The sequence below is a fragment of the Microtus oregoni genome, unplaced genomic scaffold (assembly GCF_018167655.1).
Source record: "Microtus oregoni isolate MIOR12 unplaced genomic scaffold, Mior012 000001F_ref0000356, whole genome shotgun sequence".
In the NCBI taxonomy this organism is placed as follows: domain Eukaryota; kingdom Metazoa; phylum Chordata; class Mammalia; order Rodentia; family Cricetidae; genus Microtus; species Microtus oregoni.
This window is the reverse complement of record NW_024543060.1, coordinates 86,128,625-86,146,472: the sequence shown is the minus strand read 5'-3', so window position 1 is coordinate 86,146,472 and position 17,848 is coordinate 86,128,625. Positions and strand designations below refer to the sequence as shown.

The 17,848-nt window shown below is 44.0% G+C and overlaps 1 protein-coding gene across 1 annotated transcript in view; it reads right to left on the bottom strand.

Moving 5' to 3' along the window:
- Cfap54 (cilia and flagella associated protein 54) overlaps window positions 1–17,848 on the bottom strand; it is a 249,963-nt gene that overhangs the window by 111,524 nt on the left and 120,591 nt on the right. Inside the window, exons 40-45 of the mRNA XM_041669797.1 lie at window positions 10,418–10,570; window positions 8,519–8,713; window positions 6,704–6,791; window positions 6,192–6,401; window positions 5,432–5,498; window positions 1,950–2,132 (exon numbers count right to left, since the gene is read on the bottom strand). Coding sequence (XP_041525731.1) covers window positions 1,950–2,132; window positions 5,432–5,498; window positions 6,192–6,401; window positions 6,704–6,791; window positions 8,519–8,713; window positions 10,418–10,570 — 896 coding nt within the window. The remainder of the gene's footprint in view (window positions 1–1,949; window positions 2,133–5,431; window positions 5,499–6,191; window positions 6,402–6,703; window positions 6,792–8,518; window positions 8,714–10,417; window positions 10,571–17,848) is intronic.

Here is a 17,848-nt window from a genome sequence, read left to right as displayed (position 1 = left end):
TATTCCTGCTCGACATTAACAATGCCGTCTAGTCTAGCTCACCAAAGGCCTCGAGGGAAAGAAGAGTGAAGGAAGAGCATGCAGAAGATGACCAACGTCAAATAGACAGGGAATGCAAATAGAAACGTCAGAGAGAGACCACGGAGTGATACGGTTTTAGACATAGGAGGAACAGCCCTTTGCGGCAGAACTAACCGGCCGCGCAAGAGCGAGACTTGGAAAGTAACGGTAGGTTAGGAAATATATCAGAGCGGATTAAGAGGCTTTGAACGTGGAGTAGGACGCAGGTGAGGCAAAGCCAAAGGGGGGCGGCTCGGGGGAAAAGGGTTTAAAGCTGGTAGGGAGAAAAGATGAAACATCCATCAGAAAACATGATACTTGGTAAACGAATTTAAAAAGTAATAATAAATGATTTTTAATGGAGGTAGCCTATGTGGGAAGATAAAGCTGCTCCAGAAGCCGTAGGTTTTAAATGACAGCCCCAGGGCAGGGGAAGGCTACCCGCCCCCAGGAGTCTACAGAGGGCTCCCCATGGCTCCAAAAACAATACAAGCAGTTTTCATTGCAGTTGGTTGCCCACCAGAACTAGATAGGAGACTCTATTGATCAAGGTGCTATATGTTGAGGTCATAGCAACAGAGAAAGAAAGCTGGAAGTCAAATGGAAGCTTCCTCCCTACTGGCTAGCCCTTGTAGTAGCAGAAGTTGCTAGGCTAGAGGCTGGGCAAGAACTGTCAACAGTCTTACTCAGCTACAGACCGTGTGCTATACAACTGACTCCCCACAGAGGACATGTCTGGTGGCGCAGTAGTGGTAACTCTGTCATAGGGGTGCCAACCACTTTCTGCTCAGAACTGAGACCTGTTATGCAGGAAAGAATTCACATCTGATACTCAAAACCTGTTTTTTTGTTTTTTTGGTTTTTTTTTTTAAAAAGCCTGAGGCAGTAGAAGCATAGGCCTGAGTGGGGAAGCTTCTGTTGGGTTTGCTAAATGGACATGGTGTGCTCGTCTAATAAACTTCTAAATAATTATATTCATCCTCATACACTAGTGCTGCTGTCAGCTTCAGGTAGAGAAGCTAGCCTCCTTTTTGCGGGGAGCAAAGGTAACCACAGAGACTTGAGGAAAAGCAACAGCTGAATGCTTGGGCATAAATGGGACATCTGTCTCTAGCGGAGTTCAGAGAACATTACGGAGGAGACAGGAGAGAGAATATAAGAGTCACAGGACAGGGTAGAGTGTTGCAGAATGCTGCCTCCTAGGCATGGGGTGGCCATGGCACTCGACACGTAGTTGGCTACCTGTATAAACCTCACACGACTGAACCAAGCAACATCTTGTCACAACAAGGGAAGAGATTCATGAGGCCACACTTCTTCTGGAAGATTTAAAGGCACCTAGGAGTCTGTAATGAGGTCTGGTGCCCTCTTGAGGAAGAGACCAAGTCAGTCGTCCTCATCAGTTTAGACCATGAAACCCAATATGGACAAGTACAACAGAGCCACCACATAGGGGCTGCGCATGCCTGCGTCAGCATTGCCAGGGCATAAATTTCATTTTCATTCTTTTTTCAGGGTTGGCTAGGACAGAAGAGTCTCACATGGCCCTAAGGCTTGAATGATGGTTAGAGGCAGGGTGGGGACATTTCCTCCAGTCATGGAAACACTGCTAAGGGTCCCACATGCCTATAAATTACCTCACACCACTGTTCCCTGTAAGCCTCCCCAATAAAGCTCAGTGAGTCATCAAAAAGAAAACATGAAAATAGAAGGGGGACTAGCTAGAATGAGAGGATCCCAGAAATCCAGGTGTAAGAGGCACTGAAGGGGGGGGATGAAAATGAGCAAAATAAATTATAAAAAATTCATAACAAAAAACATTATTGAATATAAGGTAATTCAAGATACTAATAATAGAAAAAGAGATGTCGATTTCACAAATCACTCACGATGAGGTTGTACTTAGCGTAGTGCAGCTCACGGATGATGTAGTAGAGACTTGCAACAACACTGCAGATGTCAGCCCTGAATTTATCCGAGAAGAGTTCGATGCCCGGGAGGAGTTGGTTAACTTCGTACTGAGCATAGCTGCGTTCGGCTTTGGGATGTGGGAGGGTAGTGCGGAGCAGACTCTGGCAAAATGAAAAATGGGGAAATAAAGAGCCACGATTTCCCCTGTACCAATGAAACAAACAAGCCCAAAACAGTACACGTACCATCTCCTGAAGGGCCTGTGTGTGCTCTGTGCACTACAATTCACAATAAATGGTGTTTATTTATATTATCATCATTATGGGTTCCAAATGCTGTTATCGCTCTGGGTGGGCTTTATAAATTCCATTATAATAGTACACTTACTGTTCTCAAAGAAAATATCGTTATATTATCATTTGGTGAGACTTGTGTTGGGTACTTCTGGTAAGTTCTGTACAAATATTATCTCACTTACTTCTCAACTAACCTACTCTTAGAACAAAGAACTGCTAGTTCAGAAATGGTACCATTAAAGCTTTAGTAATTAACTTATACGAGTTTACACCGTTAACGATGGAATAAAATGATTCCAAGTCAATCTGGGCAGTAGCCGCACACAACTTTAATCCCAGGACTCAGGTGGCAGAGACAGGAGGATCTCTGTGAGTTCAAGGCCAGCCTGGTCTACATAGCAAGTTCCAGGACACCAGGACAGGTTCCAAAGCTACAGGATAAACTCTGTCTTAAAAATAAAAATGAAAAAAACCCCACTATGATATTTGACTATATGGAGTTATAGATGAGGGAGATTGTTCTAAGGAGGTGGCTCGTTTTCTGGCCACCCAGCAGCTCAGACCCAAAATAGCCACATAGAAACTATATTATTTAAATCACTGCTTGGCCCATTAGCTCTAGCTTCTTATTTGCTAACTCTTACATCTTAATTTAACCCACTTCTAGTAATCTGTGTATCACCACGTGGCTGTGGATTACCAGGTAAAGCTCCCAGTGTCTGTCTCTGGCAGCCCCATGGCTTCTCCCTCACTCCTCCTTCTTTCTCCCAGCATTCAGTTTAGTTTTCCCCACCTACCTCTATTCCCTAGGCAGGCCCAAGCCAGTTTCTTTATTAACCAATGGTATCCACAGCATACAGAGGGAAATTCCACATCAGGAGATAGTGACATGAAGCCAAAACCAGGCAGAGATTTCAAACCAGTATATCTTATGCAACTCATATGACCAGCAGTAAGCAACATGCTAGGAAAACAAGATCTATTTATAAAACTAAATTTTATATTTGGAAGTATTTCTTTGATTATCTTAATATGTAACTATTTGTTGAAGTCAAAACATGTTGAAATTATTTCAATGCATATTATCAAGAAATGTTTTTCAATTGGATTAATTAATTTTTCAATTGGATTAACATTATAAGACATCCAATTTTCAAAGATGAATACAGTTGTTAGAAATTTCTAATCTCTTTTTAATTTGTTTTGTAAGACCACATTTAGAATCAACAGGCTCCTCCTCCTGTCCGAGGACTAGCTGCCATTATGCTGGAAGGTGCCATGGAAGCTTCCAGGAATCTAAGCAACCAATATTCTCAGCTCTGACACTTAAACTACAGGGATGGCCAGGCATGGCACAATATACTCAAGGGTGGAAGAGTGGCATCTGTATCTTGGCAGTAGCCAACAGCTCCCTAGTTGTACTTAAGGCCTGCTCAATGAGGGAAAAATCAAAATTATGCCTGCTGCTGAAAACCTCGTCAAATATCTAGAGCTGGTGCAGTAACAATCTTAGAGAAGAACCTACTGCTGCCTCTTGACTAAATTGGCGTAATTCCAACAGCAGTATGCTTATCTTCACAGTCATGGGTAAGTGTCGCTCTCATCCTTCATCAAAGAAACTGCTCCTCACAAAAGCAGAGACTGTTTGTTACATAAAACCACACCTCGTCGAAATGCAGAGAACGACTGGTCATGGGGTGCCAGTGGATCCATCTACAACACAAACCCTGAACATACACACTGAAGAAGAGATGGGCAGAAGGATTGCAAGAGCCAGAGGACCAGGCACTCTGCTGTGAGACTCTATCCCTAGAAATGTCAGGGAAGAAACACCCATGATGCTTGAACAGGCTGCCTCGTAGGACCAGAGCAAGAACAATGCCAACAGACAGGCTAACCTGGAAGGGGACATCTCATAGGATCCTACCTTTAGACAAAGAACTACGGGCAGCTAAGAAATGCTAAGAGCAGGAGAAACAGTCTTCCTTAAGGATGAGTCCAATTTGTTATGATGAATCTAATTTGTTATCTGAAGCCAAGTGGTCAGTCCTGAAACTACATACATACTAATAACACTAGGATAGATATAATACAATAGAAAATACAATATAAATAATATAAAATTATAAATACAGATGATTATATCTTTAGGCATATATGTGTAACAATAGCAATTAAATAAAAAGAAGCCATGAATTAAAGAGGTACAGAGGGTATAATTGGTGCTAAGAAAGGGATGGAGAAAAACAAAAATTTTAAACTAATAGAAAAACTAACCAGCTTCTAAGATAAATCTCAAAGGCTAGTGTTTACTTTAGGTTACTAATATAGTAACATTTAATATCACACTAAACAAAAAGTCAGCCATTTTTAATCGTACACTTTCTAGAACACAAACAGGCTAAACAAGCAGCTGAAGCTGCATCATGGGGTCAGACCCAGGACGCCAATCCCAATGCTCGTTGCGCCCCTCACCTCCCTTTCAAGCACACACACTTAAAGTCTGCCCTTAAATTTGAAGAAGGCTTTCCCAAAGGATTTATGTATTCAGAGTCTAGAAGCCATCCACTGACTGCGACACACACACACACACACACAGCAAGGGTGTCTGTCCCGTCCACCAGCACAGACAGGACCTCTGGTGGACACGGAAAAGGCTCTGCTTACATCCGGATTCTCTGATGGCTCATGTTTCAGGTCAAAGCATCTTTCTTCTCTAGTGAGAAATCCCAAGGAGCACAAGCACTTCTGTGGCCATTGATGAGTTTATCTCTTGCCTTCACTTTAGGACGCTCTCCCATGCAGCGGAGCACGTGGATCATTAATAGAGACGAGGTAAGCCCTGGGCAACCACGTGGGGAGTCAGGTAGACTGTCCCTTCACTGACAACTAAGATTCTACCAAACATAAAAAACTCAGTTTCCCTATGGATAAAGCTGGACCCGTCAGAGGAGAAAGGGGACAGAAAGGTGAGTGTTCCGTGCTAACAGGGACGGAAGGTGCCGTGCATGACCAAACAAAGGAGGAAAAGATGAGCTCGTGGGCTTCGGTACAGCTAATACTATTTTTTCTCCCTGTGATTTTTGTGCTCTGGATAAACCATATCTGTTTACTGACTTACATAAATGACTCTATCACTTCAGTAATTATACATATACCATTACCTGAAAAAGCAATGCAGATAAGATGCAAGAGTTGATTCTTTTCTTAACATTTGTGGTCTTGATAAACCTAAATAATTATAAGAAAAACCAATTAGTAGAAAACCTACCAAGTTTTGATATGAATGTATCTGTAAATGTGTCTGGAACCCAGGAAACATTAGGGGACAAATATGTGCAAGAAAACTTATGGAAAGGTCAAGAAGAAAATAAAAAAATTATCCTATATCCTACCACTGGTAACATTTTGGTTGATTTTCTTCTAGACTTTTTCTCTTATAGCTTGAGGCTATCCATGCACGCTACTGTTGTGGCCACAATCTAGCTGGTCCAGTGTGTTGTGTGAGTCCCCCCACCACGGTCTACTCAAGAGGGCACTGCATCTCGGAGGACAAATCGCACACCGAGGACATGGGGCTCCTGGGAAGTCCTCAAACTTGGGCGTAGTAGCCAGCCTGCGTGCTATCCTCCTGCCTCACATCAACCACTCCCGCACTCGCTGTTATTACTCAAGTACGACTGAAAGCCTGAAAGCCGTCTCCATGCCAGGCACTGGGGATGCATCAATAAATAAAGAGAAAGTCTGCGCCCAGGTGGGGCTCGCCTCAAGGGGGCAGAGATGTCACAGGAGGAGAGGACAGTCATAAGTAAAAATATCACAGCTTGAAATTGCATTGCCCTGTAGAGGGGCATGGAAGTAGAGGAAGCAACGGTGGTCAGTAGTTGGGGCACGGCTCGTCACCCATCCCATGATGGGACTCACTGAGCTATCTTTGCTGCGATCACTGCCCCTTGCAGACATCCCCAAATGCCAAGCTTGGATAGGAATTCTTCACTGTAGTCTTTGAAGCCAGGAGGTGAAGAGCTGCTGGCGGCACTGGGGAGGGAGGTGCCGAATTCTTTCCAGGTGTGCAGCACATCTGGCTTTCTGAAGATGTCATCAAGGGCTTGGCACCAGCATTTAAAAGCAGCCCTAAGACAGAAACAGAGCACTGAGTGACGTGTCCTCGGAGGCCAGTAATGAATGCAGCCTCTCGCCCCCGCCCCCCACTAGATAAAAAGCAAGCGGACGGAGGATGCAGCCACGGTAAATATTGGAGGATGAAACCGTGGTGTTTGCTCCCTAGAGCGTCTGTCTCAGGTCGCGTCATGGATAAAGCGAAGCAATGTCATATTATTGTGGAACTAACACGTTGGGAAGAAAATAGTTTTCCTGATTAAAATAAAAATTGAACAAACCAAAGTCAGTGTCTGTGCTGACTTCTAAAGCACTACCTTTTCTTATCTGCGAAGATGAGGAGACTTCCGAGGGAATGCAAGGACTGAACTTTAAGGCTTCTTTGATTGCTAGCTTGGAGAACATCTGTATTTTTAATCAAGGAAAAGAACAAATGTCAGTGCTAAGGAAAATATTTCCTTTAGATCAGCAAGAATATTTTCCACCGCATTATTTCTTAACTGTGTAGACGGCAGAGAGGAAAAACTTCAAGCTAATAGTGTTTTCAAATGTCACACGCTATATATACCCAGAGCGAGAGCAAACGCGGTTCTGTTTGAACACTGGAGAACCGGAGATTGAGTCTAATGCCCCAGAAACACAGAGGCTCCGTGGAGAAGGTGCAGTGAAGTCAGCTGTGCGGGCAGGGGTGGTTAATGAGACTTGACGGGGAGTGAGGGACGGCTGCAGACACAAGAATGAGGGGTGGCTGGAGTCTGACTTTCTACAGAGAAAGCACTGGACCCTCAAGCGGGAGGCAGTGCCCAAATTCTAGAGGCCCCAGGATGCCACCTGGAGAAGTGGCAATTGCACCATAGCAGGCAGGAAGGTCCCAAGAGTTGGTTTTCAGCAGGGCTGACAATATTCCAGCAGATCAGAGTTTTCCTTTCCTCTGGGTGGGGGTTGGGAGGGGAAGAGTGATTCTTACCATGCATCCTCAGCTTTCTAATAAATGCATATATAATTGGGCTTGTCTGGCCAGAAGAAACCAACACACGGCAGGAGCTTCTAATGAGAACAGCACTCTTTCTAGAGGGCATCTCCGAGACCTAAGGCAGGGAGGGTTCCATGAACTGCCACAAAGCAAGTAACCACCAGGGACGCAGGATGCCCCACAGAAACTCGCCCCACACTGATCAAGAAAGACCCCTGTTCATGAGGTCCAATATCTAACTTTGTTTTATAAAGTTTTTAAATGTATTTTTGTCTGATTTCTAATTGCCCTGAGTTTTCCAGAAATACAACCATGGCAGTGTTTGGTTTTGTTCAGAACCAGACGTACAGCGGTGACAGAACGTAATTCACCAGTGCAGCACACCTGTGTACATCTACACCCATCGCCATGGGGATTCCTCATTCAAGATGGCAGCAGCTGGCCTGTTGGACTTTCTTGTTTATATATTAAACCATAGACTCTAATTACAGAGTCATTTTATATTTCTCCTTATTTTACCTTCACAGCTCTGTACTGAATTTTCAAAAATCATGTATCACAAAGAGCATACGAATTTTATTTTAGGAAATAAAGGGAGAAGGTTATGATGTTTGTTGCAAAGGGGGCTGTCCCTGGGCATACAGAATGTGTGAAGGACACACTGTTGGATTTTTTGAAAAGTCACATCTAAGAGAAAGATGTGACGAAGAAGGTTACCTAGGGCAGAGGTATGGCCTACGCTCTTACAGCCAGGTGAGAACCAGCTGAGGCTGGAGACATCTTCTGTCTCTAGAATGTTCTATCACAGCCTAAAAGATTGGTGAATGGCTGGCACACTCAGATTCTTTCATCATTCTTAAAATTCTAAAATTCTCTTATTAGTAATATTTGCGTCTTGGGAGTGCGGGGGTGCACATTCACGCACACATGTCAAGGTCAGAGGACACCTGAACTGTGGAGGTCGTCCTCTCCTTCCACTTCTCCAAGGGTTCTGAGCCTGGAACTAAGGTCCCCACTCTTGAGCGACAAGCACTTTGACCGGCTGAGCGTCTCATCTTTACAACCCACATCCAGTTTCAAAGGTAGCATTTCAGGACCAGAGGTAATCTCGTGCTAGCCCGGAAGGTCACGCTGACAGTCCGGGGCAAGTTAGCCTTACCAATAGTTTGGTGAAAGGAAGAAATCACCAACCCCAGCTGTGAGTAGGGAAGCTTGCTTTTCTCCACGGAACTGAACACTCGGAAGTTCTCCTGAGAAAGGTCAGGGGGTATTGGCATGTGCATCTCTTCTGTTCCCAGACAGAACTCCACCTTCCCTGAGGAGAACTGTGTGTTGTCTATCCCTCCTCTTTCACCTAAAGGTGTGGGTGAAAAATGGGGACTATTAGTGGGCAAAGAGGGGAAAGACTTGGAGAGGCAGAGGGATGCCAAGGAAGAAGAAAGGGCCGGCTTCTGTATGCAGGTTGACTTTTCTGCAGTCGGGGGATACAGTTTTCTCATCCCTGGGGCCTAGGATGGATACTGAAGTCTGCAACTGTTCAAGAGGATGCCTCTGTACCTTCGTGTTTCAGGAAAGACACTTAAGAGGGGCAGCCAGCCAGGCTAAGGCACTACAGAAGGACAGACAGACAGATGGGCTAAGGCAGTACAGAGGGGCATCCAGCCAGGCTAAGGTACTACAGAACAGACAGGCAGGCTAAGGCAGCACAGAGGGGCAGTCAGGCTAAGGCAGTACAGAAGAACAGCTACGCTAAGACAGTACAGAAGGACAGACCGACAGGCTAAGGCAGCACAGAGGGGAAGACAGGCAGGCAGGCTAAGGCACTACAGAAGGACAGCCAGGCTAAGGCACTACAGAAGGACAGCCAGGCTAAGACACTACAGAAGGACAGACAGGCTAAGACTGAGTTAATATTATGCTTCTTTTGCAAGAAGGAGGAAGTTAGTGGGTTTGAATCTGCCTTCTTAAAAATCATTTCCCACTGTAAAGATTTTATTTCACCTCTGGGACAGAAGCCTCCTGGAGAGAAGAAAGATGTATGTACCTCTGACCTGTAACAGGAAGAAAGAAATGGAGAAAATCTATCTTGTTAGAAGATCAGAGAACACTCGGAAAAAATCGGCCAGGGAAGCAATGTGAAGAAGCCGAGGGAGAAACTGGGATGGAGGCTGAAGTCAGCGACCTGAGGACTAGGGTGGAAATCCTGGGAATGTTTCCGCATCAGGTGAGCCTCGGGGTGAGCTGGGGGGACCATTCTGAGGAGCCATCCTTGATTGTCTAACTCATGTCTCTATGCACCAATAATATATCTAGAAATTGAAGGATGTAACTATGATATGGATAATTAATTTAGCAGACTTCTCAGAACTCCCCAGCAAACTAGGCGGGCTAGCCAGTGAGTACCAACGTTGGTGCCACCAGCATGCTTTGTTTCAATGGGATCTAGAGATGAAACTCAGGTCCTGCTGCTTGTTTGACAAGCACTTTTCCTGCTGAACTATCTCCCTAGCGTCCACACTTGGTTCTTATTTGCTCTCCTAACTGCCCTCCCTTGTGCCTTTTGCTGGCCCCCTTTCTCCCCTCCAAAGTCTCCCTTTTACCTTCATGCCACATACATTCTTGTCGTTCTTTCTCCCTCTCCCCAGTCCCTGTAAACAAGAGCTTATGGGTGCTTATTTTCCAATACAATTATTTCTTTGCGACTGACAAGTGGCATCTGGTAAAAGGTTCTGCTTAAGTTGTTATGAGTCAATCATCTCCCAAAGGACAGCCAGTCATCATAGCTCTACCCCTGCAAAGAAAGCTCTAAGACCTCCAAGGCACAGAACCAAAATTTTAATAGACGCCATTTTCCTTTATGGCTACTTTATTCCAGGAAGTTGGCTCGTGGAGCAGAAAGTTAAAAGGCAGGTCGGGTGTCTTAGCTGGAATAAAGTGTGTGAGGGAGATGATGAGACAGGAGAAGGCATGTTTTGGGGAGGAGATTATGAGACCAGAACATTCTGCAGGGTGGTACCCCATGTAAGTACAGATCAAGGGACAGAGGATAAACCTCTACCTTGTGTCTGTGCGAGAAACAGTGAGAGCAGCTTCCTGCTGTGCCGCACTGATCTGTTATGATACTTGGACTTCTCCAGGGTCTCTCGAAAGCATCCCAAGGAATCTGCCACGTCCACGGGCACACAGACAAGCTCTTTGGCTCGTCTTTGCTCTGAAACAGAGAAGAGCGTTAGAGATGGAGGACAGCAAAAGCAAGCAAGTCATGAGACAGCTCTAGTTAGGAGACCTCGGCCTGGACCCAAAGCTGCTGAGTTCAAAGGTCCCAGTCTGTAGCAGGCATCTGAGGCGTAGATGAATTTTGGTTTTTAGTGTATTTCAAAGTTCTTTATTTTTAGGGAAAAGTTTTAAATTTTTTTATTCTTTAAGAAATGCAAATAACTTTAGATCTTGCCAATTTTCCTAAAGAAGCCTCCTCCTTTTTCATAAAAAAAAAAAAAAGGAAACAATCAACCTCTTCAAAGCCCAGGTGCATCGGGAAACAGACGAAAGGAGGAAACAAAAAAATCTTGGAGACTGGCAGCTGATCTCAGAAGGGAAGGGAAGGGAAAGGCAGGCCCTGAGAGAGGAGAAGCAGCAGCTGCTGCCTTGCATGGGGCTGGAGCTAATCAGGCTGGGACACCTGTCAGGAGGGGGTGCCGGTGGAGAGCTGCTGCTAGGTCTCTGGGCAGTGAGGGTGGTCCAGGAACTGGACTGGGTTGCCTGTGGGCGGCACACTGACCAGATGAGGCCCAGAGAGAGTGAACTTGCAGGATTCTGCACGGAGTAGCTAAAGGATCTACTTTTTTAAATGAGCTGAACAAGGAGAAGGTTCCAGTAAAAATTTAAGGTCTTGACACGTAGCCACCTCCTAGTTAATAGAACACTAAGAGGTTAAAGGATATGACCTCATCCTTAAGAAATGCCCATCTAGCTGATAATTCACATTTGCAGAGGATCTGATTAAATGATAAAATGAGGGAAATAAAGAAGGGCAGGAAAGGGTACACTGATATCTCTCCAGCCCTAATAAGTCTAATAATTTACTGTGATTGATTGACTCCTAAAAACAGTCATGAGAGACATAGACCATTATTACCCTTATTTTACAGACGAGGAAGATAAGGCCTGGAGGGGCCTGCAAGATCAACATCATAGTCTGGAATCCAGAGGGCAGGGTGTTCCTGAGACACAGAGTTATCTTGTGCTGGCCATGAGGATAGACAGATAGTAGGAAGGGTGTGGAGTTTAAGACACAGTGAGAAGACTTGGCTCTCCTGTGGAACAAAAGGATCCACCCCAGTCCTGAAGCCTTCATTAAAGCAGTTGTGTAGTGGTATTTCATTTGTATTTTAATAAACAAAGCTTGCCTGAAGTTCAGAGAGTAAAACAGCCACACTCATCAGCCTTACAGACCAGGCACTGGTGACACACACCTTTAATCCCAGTAGCCACACTCGCTTGCCAAAGAACCAGGCAGTAGTGGTGCACACCTTTAATCCCAGTCCAAGGAATATAAAATGGGAGGAGACTGCTCTCAGACACAGTCTCATTCTGATATTCCTGGAGGCAGGATTGCCATTTTAGACTGAAGTAGAGGTAAGAGCCAGTATCTGGCTGTTGCTTTTCTGACCTTCAGGTTGAACTCCAATTTCTGTCTCCGGGTTTTTATTAATTGTGCTATACAGTTGCCTCCATTTCCCCCAATGGAGAACCAGGAACCTGCTTCCAGCAGGACTTGCAAAGACAGGCAGATGATCTTAGAAAGGGCAGGTACCAGCTGTGTTCACGCAGGAGCGTCATTGAGAGCGGCAGTGGCTAAGAGACTGTTTCTCCTACAGCATAGGCGCTGTGTGACTTCCCTTGACTGAGGTTTGTGAAGTGGCTACCAGGAACTGCTGGGGCAACAGAAGTGGCCAGTGGCCTCCATGGTTAACAGAATCATCAAGGGAGCCACGTCTGCCTCCATCCTTTCAGAGCAGTAGTTACCTGCTGCCCACTCTGGGGAAAAGAAAGAACGGATGCCAGCCAGGGAGATTTGGAAAATATCCACCCAGCCCGTACAGCAGTGCCCACCCACCCACCGAGACCTTCACTCTGGCCATGCTCAGCTCCCCCTCCTTCAAAGCATCCATTTTCTCTATACAATCATCCCCAACAGCGCATTTTGCTGTTACTTCTCCCACCTTTAAAAAAGAAAAAAATCGCTCTCTTGACTCGTTTCCCCACAGGCTATCACCCTACTTCTCCATTCCATGTTATACCAAAATTCCCTCCAAAAATTGTCTACACAATTAGCTCAGTGTTTCCCACCCATTCACTTAAATCAGGGTCTCCCCTCTCTGGAACAAAAGCCCCTCACCACTTAACTGCTCACTCATTCTGGTTCTCTCAACCCAGCCTCTTGGCCTTGGGACCCCAGACCTCAGTCCTTGGATGCCTTTCTTCTCTTCTTAATTGACACTCACCCCCATAATGATCACCCCTGGTCTCAGGTTTAAATTCAATGTCCTGGTGGCTCCCAAACTTATATCTCTGGTTCCAAACACCCCCAAAAGTCTCACACATCTATCTAAAGGTCCACATTGTTGTAAGTGCAACAACTCAATCCTAACATGTCCCCAGCTGACTTCCAAAAACACACACACAAACACACACACACACACACACACACACACACACACACTGACTCACATACTCATCTACTCCATCCCATCTTTCCCATCTCAGTAGAAAATGTCTCCATTTTTATAGATGTGCAGCCAAAAGGCAGAATCGTCTTTAGCTCTTTCAGATCCCAAATCAAATCCATAGCAAGTCATAAGAGAACTGCCCATCAGAAAATACATAAAGTCCTCATTCTCTCAAGGACTTCTCTCCACTTCCACCATGTCTGGGCCTTGCTACCTCCTTTGGAATTAAAACAATGACCTATGAATTGGCTTTCCCCTTTCTACCCTAGCCACGCCCACCATAGGCCCCACCACTGTAGCAAGCTTTCTCAAATGTAGTAGACTTTCCTTTGTTGGACTGCCAACTTCCCAATTACAACACAGAGACTTAATTATGAAAGTTTGACCTTTACCTTGGCTTTTTCCCAATTAGCTCTTAGAAGTTAATTAACCTGCTTCTATTAATCTACATTTTGCCATATGGCTCAGTTACCACACCTCTACCATATGTGTGACTTGCTCCATATCTTGTCTCTCTTCTTCCCAGAGCACTTTCTTTCTCCCCAGAAATCCTGCCTATTCTCTCCTGCCTGGCTGTTGGCCATTCAGCTTCCTATTAACAACCTATCTGACCTTATGGGAACTGACTCTGCCTGCTTCCTACTATTCTACCCTCCACTCCCTTCTACACCTGCCATGCTTCCTGTCCAGGACTTAACACAAGTGGCTCAATTAGGTCTAAAATTCTCTCCAATGTCCTGTCTTGCTTCTAAATTTTTTGAGGTTATTGCTTAGTGGTTAACTTACCAGCAAGGTCTTTAATTTTCACCCTACTTAAGAATGGAAGCATTTCCCGACTGTCCACACACCACTGTGATCTTCTGACATGCCGTCTCTTACTTGCTTATTGGATTTCTCCACTAGGATGAAGTTCATTGAAGACAAAGTCTTTGTCCCTTTAGTCCAGTACTACATCTCTAGTAACTGCAACCTATTACATGACTTCAAAGAATTCTGTCAACAAATTAATGACCGCGGGTCTTCAAAGCTGAATGGCTTGGGCATGTTTTATAAATAATCTCTTTTGTAAACTAATCTCAATTTCCCTGCCTCAGGTTCCCACTTCTGTATTCTCTTCAAAACACCCCCTGTGTTCCTTATATCCCACCTCTAACACCATACCCTTATTTACAACACCCTCAAGTTTGTAGATTGTTAGTGATTTTTTTTTCCCTTGCAAGAATTCATTAGCCAGACGGTGGTGGCACACGCCTTTAATCCCAGCATTTGGGAGGCAGAGGCAGGCAGATCTCTGTGAGTTCGAGACCAGCTTGGTCTACAAGAGCTAATTCCAGGACAGGCTCCAAAACCACAGAGAAACCCTGTCTCGAAAAACAAACAAACAAACAAACAAAAAAGAATTTATTAGCTTCTAGTTTTATCTTCTTCTGCTTGGAGACTGAGGTCAGAGAAAGAAGAAAAACAAATGCCTCAGTAAAGTCTGGCTGCCATAAACTGCATGGCTTATAAGCAAAAGAAACTTCCCTTTCACAGATGGGGAAGTTGGGAATCTTAGACCAAGGTGCTAACATGCTCAGGTTCTGGTGAGGACCCTCACTTCTGATTGCGGACAGCTACCTTCAAATGGCACCCTTTCCACACCACAAAAGGAGGCCTAAAACACTTTCCTCTGCTTCCTTCAAAGAACACAATCCCACTCATGAGGACTCTACCCCCACGACCTACTCATCTCTTAAAGGCCCCCCTTCTAATATCACATTGGGACTACAATTTCAGCACATGAATTTTGAAGGGTCAGAAACATTTGACCCATATGATCCAAGAGAAAGGAAGAAAGCTAAAAGAACATTCACATATTAGTGAGAGACCCACCCATGAAATAGCAACAAGACCTGAGCAACTCCAACAGCAATTAACATTACAAATGGATGGACTCCATCCGCTGATGACGAGCAATAGAAAATTAGCGACAGTGAGATGGGAGGACTGAGTTGTCCCTAAGACTAATCCCCCCATCAGCCCTAAGAACATATAATACATACAAGCAATACCAAACGACTCAATGGGTTGTACTTATATATTTATTCATTTATATATGTATGTATAACAATAATAATTAAAGGAAAAATCTCATAAACTTAGGAGAGGGGGATAGAGAAGGAGTTGGAGGGCAAGTGATGTAAATTTTAATTTTTAAAATAAACAAAATATTAATATTTTGTTTATTTTAAAAATATTTTGTTTATTTTAAAAATATTTTGTTTATTTTAAAAATATTAATATTTTGTTTGTTTTAAAAATATTAATATTTTGTTTATTTTAAAAATATTTTGTTTATTTTAAAACTATTAATATTTTGTTTATTTTAAAAATATTAATATTTTGTTTATTTTAAAAATTAAAATTTACATCACTTCCCCTCCAACTCCTTCTCTATCCCCCTCTCCTAAGTTTATGACATTTTTTCTTTAATTATTATTGTTATACATACACATACATATATAAATGAATAAATATATAAGTACAACCCATTGAGTCGTTTGGTATTGCTTGTATGTATTATATGTTCTTAGGGCTGATGGGGGGATTAGTCTTAGGGACAACTCAGTCCTCCCATCTCAACTGTCGCTAATTTTCTATTGCTCGTCATCAGCGGATGGTTCTGAAACATAAAGCAAAGAAAACCAGCCCACAAATCACGGTCCCAGAGAACCTCGACAACAATGAGGACCCTGAGAGACATAAATAGATCTAATCTACATTGGAAGTAGAAATAGTCAAGATCTCCTGAGTAAGTTGGGAGCATAGGAACCTTGCAAGAGAGGTGAAGGGAAGGGAGAGGCAGGGAGGGGAGCAGAGAAAAATGTAAAGCTCAATAAAAATCAATAAAAAAATAAAAATAAATAAACAAAATAAAATGAGAGTTACTCTCTCTGGGATTAGTTTTAAAATATCCATTAAAATGTGTTGATAGCATTCACCTCGGAGAGTTACTGCCTTAACCTGCATGTCGAGTGTCTGGAAAGGTATCTGTTATAGGACAAGCATTTGCTATATGGAGACTCCCATCACCACTGCTACTTACTCAGTTTTTAAAACAGGCTTGTAGCATATCACAACACTTTTCAACAGGATGGTCGTCCCACAAGCTCCCATCACCTGATGGCACTAGGCATCTTTGTTTACTGTTGGCACAGCAACGAAACTGCCCAGCCACTCCCTTCTCCTAGTGTATCCCTGTCATGAGGTGTCATATGGCTGTATACGGAGCGCTGGTGTGCACTGGGCACCATGTCAGGCACTGGAGAAACACAACCGAATAGACCATGAAGTTGGCTCTCACGCAACTGCCATTCCGGGCTAAACCTTAAAAATGTGTTTAAAGTAAGTGATCTGAATGAGACCACCCTGTTGCTCGTGTGTCTTTATGGGACCTCTATTGATAGTTGAAGTCTCTTTGTATTCTCCTAAACTGTTTTTCTTTCTTTTTTATTTCCCTTTTCCTTTCTTCAGAGTTTTAGCACAACTTTTTCCCTTGTGACCTAATTAGGGTTCTGGTGCTGTAGCTATCTCTGTCTCCATGAGATACAACAATCAAAGAACAGAAACATCGTGAGCTCCAGGCTGACCCCCATGGGCCTCTATCAAGAGGACTGCACTCTGAAATTTTCCATTGATCATTCCAGAAAGTATTTCAAAGTCAGTAATAGTTAGTATTTCAATAGTTAGAAGTCAATAAGGAGGAAGGGTCGGGTAGAAGGCGGGCTACTGTGCATTTGACTGTAGCCACGTAGCAAGGAAATGCTAATCAGACCCAAGTGTTGGGTCTACCAAAGAGGAAGCTAGAGAGGAAGACTGCTTTCCACAAGGTTGATCACACCCACCCACCCCAATGCCCGAAGATGTGAGTGAAACGCACCTGCCAAGGGCTGAAAATTCCAGCACACCTAAGGACTGACTAGCCCTAGAAGAGAACTTAAATATCCAATCAGATCAAGACTCAAGATAGAGATCCTGCACCGGATGTAAAAAAGTTTCAGAAAAATACCTTCTCAGATACTGGGAACTTCGGCTTTGGGATTCAAGAACACATTGACCTGGGCATCAAATATGACCCAAGCATAGGGATCTATGGCCTGGACTTTTATGTGATGCTGGGCAGGCCAGGTTTCAGCATCGCAGACAAGAAGCTCAGGACAAGCTGCATTGGGGCCAAACACAGAATCAGCAAAGAGGAAGCCATGCGCTGGTTCCAGCAGAAGTATGATGGGATCATCCTTCCTGGCAAATAAATTTTATCCAAAAGGCCAATAAAATTTTTCTCAGAAATACAAAAAAAAAAGTTTCAATAAAAGGTTATCTCCCAGATAGAGCTTACTGAGCAGGTAAGCTACTCATTCATACAAGAATAACCTATAAAAATGAGTTAATCTCACGTCTTCAAATCCTGCTGAGATGATGCCAAATTACAAATGCATTATTAAATAGTTGACAGAAGAATAGGATGCTGTTAAGTAATGAGAACACCGAGTGTTTCTAGGCTCTGTGGCATCACAGTATCTGCTGTGATGAACGGAAAGCATTGCCACCAGATGTTGTAGCTGGGCTGCCTGGAGCTGGAATCGCGGGCAGTTATGTGTGACACGATGTGGGTGCTGGGAACCGATCGCATGGCCTCTGGAACCACACGATGAGCCTAACTGATGAGCCACCTCTTCAGCCCCTCTATTTTCATCTTATTCTGTTGCCTCATTTCTAGA